At 39.9% G+C, this 3,279-nt stretch overlaps 1 protein-coding gene across 2 annotated transcripts; it reads left to right on the forward strand.

Annotated features, from left to right (window-relative positions):
• The first annotated feature begins 365 nt into the window (after positions 1-365).
• LOC148019009 (fe(II)/2-oxoglutarate-dependent dioxygenase 4-like) lies at positions 366-2,702 on the forward strand. 2 transcript variants are annotated; one of them, XM_087701574.1, is made up of 5 exons: positions 366-416; positions 617-867; positions 1,079-1,314; positions 1,786-2,110; positions 2,259-2,702. In XM_087701574.1, exons 1-5 carry the CDS (start codon positions 389-391, stop codon positions 2,502-2,504), a joined length of 1,086 nt encoding a protein of 361 aa, XP_087557700.1. In that variant the 5' UTR covers positions 366-388; the 3' UTR covers positions 2,505-2,702. The 2 variants fall into 2 exon arrangements, with proteins under 2 accessions (XP_087557700.1, XP_087557699.1); XM_087701573.1 differs by lacking the exon at positions 366-416 and having other exon boundaries at positions 477-867.
• The last annotated feature ends 577 nt before the right edge of the window (positions 2,703-3,279 follow it).

Raw genomic sequence — 3,279 nt, forward strand, 5'->3', positions numbered from 1 at the left:
CCTTAAAAGTTTGAGTTTAAAGGTGCCAAAACTTGTAAAAATCCAAAGGTTTAGCGTTAAGTCTTGTGTTTACCGTAACTTCTCACAAAGATACATGTGAATTTCCTTAGATAAAGGTAATTGCACCTTGAAATTTATTAAGTTCCTTTCTAGCAATGGATGGGAGAGCTCACAAACCCTACTAAAGCTCTCTTAGTCCTTTGAAAAACCACCTAATTTGTTTAATATTCTCACAGCTCACTTGAATGCGTCTCCTTTTGCACGAGGACACGAGCAAAGCCTAAATCTCACTTAGGCCTTAGAAAAACCAACTAATTGGTTTGATGTTCTGAAACCTCACTAATTCGTACGTCTCCTTTGATGTCAGCTTTGCTTATCCGGTGGATTTATGATCCGAGTCTTTACCAACGCACGAGGTACGCATGTTGCAAAGCCAACTGCTATTCATGGCATCGCTATATCTGTTGCTCAAACTGGTCACCTCCCCCCCCCCCCAACACACACACACTCTCTCTCTCTCTCTCTCTCTCTCTCTCTCTCTGTGTCTGTGTCTGTGTGTGTAAGAAGATGTCTTCTTTTGTAAGCGTCAAGGAGTTGACTGATAATGGGATACAAGAAGTGCCGCCCATGTTTATCCGCCCTCCGGAAGATAGGCCCTTCGTCGATGGCTTCCTCGATAACGGCGCATCGCCAGACGAAGATTACAATGGCACCTGTCAACGGCAATTGATGTCTGATGAGGAAATCCCGGTCATTGATGTCTCTGATCTAATACGTCTCACCACGGATGCGTCTCATCAACCTTCAGGAAGGGTGAAGGTACTCGAGAGGATAGGTCGTGCATGCGAGGACTATGGCTTCTTCCAGGTAATCTCAGCTTGCTTTGCTCACCCTAATTAGGCACCACTGATTCATTCTCATTCGCTTAGCCATTTGCCAAAGCTTGTTAGGCGTGAGTGCCTGTTAAACCATTTCCACTCCATGCATCCTATGTTCTTATATTTCTTCTTGTGCATGAATTAGTGCTTTCTTGACACTTCAACAATCTCATGGATGGCTCTTTGTTTGGCTTATTGAGGTGATAAACCATGGAGTAGAATCAGATGCCATTCGTAACATCCGCAAGGCTGCTTTGCACTTTTTTGATCAACCCCCTCAAGAGAGGAGAAGGATTGGGGGCACGTTTTATAAGGGAGGCTTCAACTCACAATTTGCAACGTCACCACCGGATTGGGTGGAGGGGTTAGCATTTAAGCGTCTCTCACCTTGTGGAAGTGATACTAATGACTTCCAAATCGCCCCCCACATTCTAAGGTGAGCACATCTTCCAATCCGAGGCATACACCTTTATATACTATACGTGAGTTTAAAAGGAGCCATGAAATTCGAAATCCTCAATATACATATTGCACAAGAATGTAAGTTTTTGGTTCGATTTCATATACCCCTTGAAAACATATGTACTAAGCAAGACTTCATGGTAGTGCACCTCCACTAGAGTCTAACATTATTTCAAGAACTTCTTGAGCTTAGAGTTTGCATAGTTACACTTTTTAGATTGGGACATACATTCATACATACTTTTGTACCTACACACACACACACACACACACACATGTACATGCATTCATCGTGCGTGTACGTGTTTGACTAAATACACATACATGTATGCATATATTTATGTATGTATATTGTGTGTAACATGTACCTGCACATCCATATCTCATATATAAATGCTTACATACTTCTATTCATGTTCTTAATGAGTAACTTTGCATCTTCCAGAGCACCGCTTCTTGAGTACTTTGATCGTGTGGAGAGGCTTGCAAATGTAATATATGGGGCCATCTTTGATAGTCTTGGTTTGAAGAGTGATTGTGAAATGGTTGTACCAAAACTACCTTTTGGTGCATTAGGGATCAACTACTATCCCCCTTGTCCCAACCCAAGTGTTGTTATGGGCTTTAGCCCCCATTCTGACCTTGGTAGTATAACAATCCTTCACCAGGATGGTGTCCCTGGCTTACAAGTGCGCAAGAACAAAAATTGGATTCTTGTCAAATCATCTCATCCAGATGCCCTCATTGTTAATGTTGCCGACCAAATAGAGGTAAGTCCCATCACATATGATGATGGATTCCTTTTCTGTTACTTGCTTTTTATTTTTTTCATGTGTAGTGCTATGAGGTTGTTATTCCATTTTCCAATGGTCAATGACTTATCATGAATTTTGTTTGACTTCCTATGTCATGTGGAAGATACTGACAAATGGTATGTACAAGAGCGTTGAACATAGGGTGTTTACCAACTTCAAGCAAGCAAGAATGTCAATAGCATGCTTTTTTGGACCCGCATATGATACCACTATTGCCCCAATCCTTGGCTTGATAGATCAAAAGAATCCACCTCGTTTTAAGCCAACACTATTTGGAGACTACTATAAGAATTTTTATAGCAAGGAACTTCAAGCAAACAAGGGCGGTCTTGATTTTGCAAAGGCATGAGCCTTTGACTATAAATAAAGCCAATTGTGTATAAGCATTTTATGAATGTAAAATCAACCATGCCCTTTTAAGTATGCAACATCCCACTTCATAAGACACTAGAGCTAGCTATATTAGGGAGTAGTTAGATAATTCCTTTTTGTCATACAAATTTTCTTCCATGTGACAATTCCTTTTTTTCATACAATTTTTTTTTCATTTGATATCATCATACATTGACTCAACTTCCCCATGTGGAGATCATTTGTTAGTAATATTATAAAAGATAATTTTATATTGCTATGGTCACTTACCTGGAATTTCAAATGGTTAGTTTGTAAGGAGTTCAACTAACATGTGGGAACTACCAACTTTTAAAATTTAGTGGGAATGTGGATGCACATGGAGTGATGCACTAACGCACACGTGTGTGTTTTGGGGGGGAGGGTGCGGTTGATCATTAGATGTTGAAATTTATGCATATAGCATCTACATGTGACTAGTTGCCAAAATAAAATGGGAGATGGGAAGCTTATATAAAGTTCAATAGAAGGCTTCTCAAGTGTCTTATGATTCTCATATTGGTGTTACACATGCTTCTACATATAATTCAATTTAATAAGGTGAATTGGCCAAGAAAAAACCATGAAGGGATTCTTGCATAGAATTTACTAGAACTTAGAACCTTGTAAGTATCTCAAAGCACCCCAGTTGATATGGTGTAACATTTTATGTAGGGGGACCAATCCAAAATAACATTGCTAAAAGTGCCCTTGTTAATGTGGTGTGAAGTTCT

The sequence above is a fragment of the Lygodium microphyllum genome, chromosome 20 (genome assembly GCF_053477565.2).
Source record: "Lygodium microphyllum isolate KBCC chromosome 20, Lygodium_microphyllum_v1.1.10, whole genome shotgun sequence".
NCBI lineage: Eukaryota > Viridiplantae > Streptophyta > Polypodiopsida > Schizaeales > Lygodiaceae > Lygodium > Lygodium microphyllum.

Bases quoted from the DNA above. Each gene is read 5' to 3' on its own strand.
- LOC148019009 (XM_087701573.1), top strand. From the start codon at position 568: ATGTCTTCTTTTGTAAGCGTCAAGGAGTTGACTGATAATGGGATACAA. The intron at 868-1,078 runs GTAATCTCAGCT...TGGCTTATTGAG, and splicing joins AGGACTATGGCTTCTTCCAG to GTGATAAACCATGGAGTAGA. The intron at 2,111-2,258 runs GTAAGTCCCATC...GTCATGTGGAAG, and splicing joins ATGTTGCCGACCAAATAGAG to ATACTGACAAATGGTATGTA.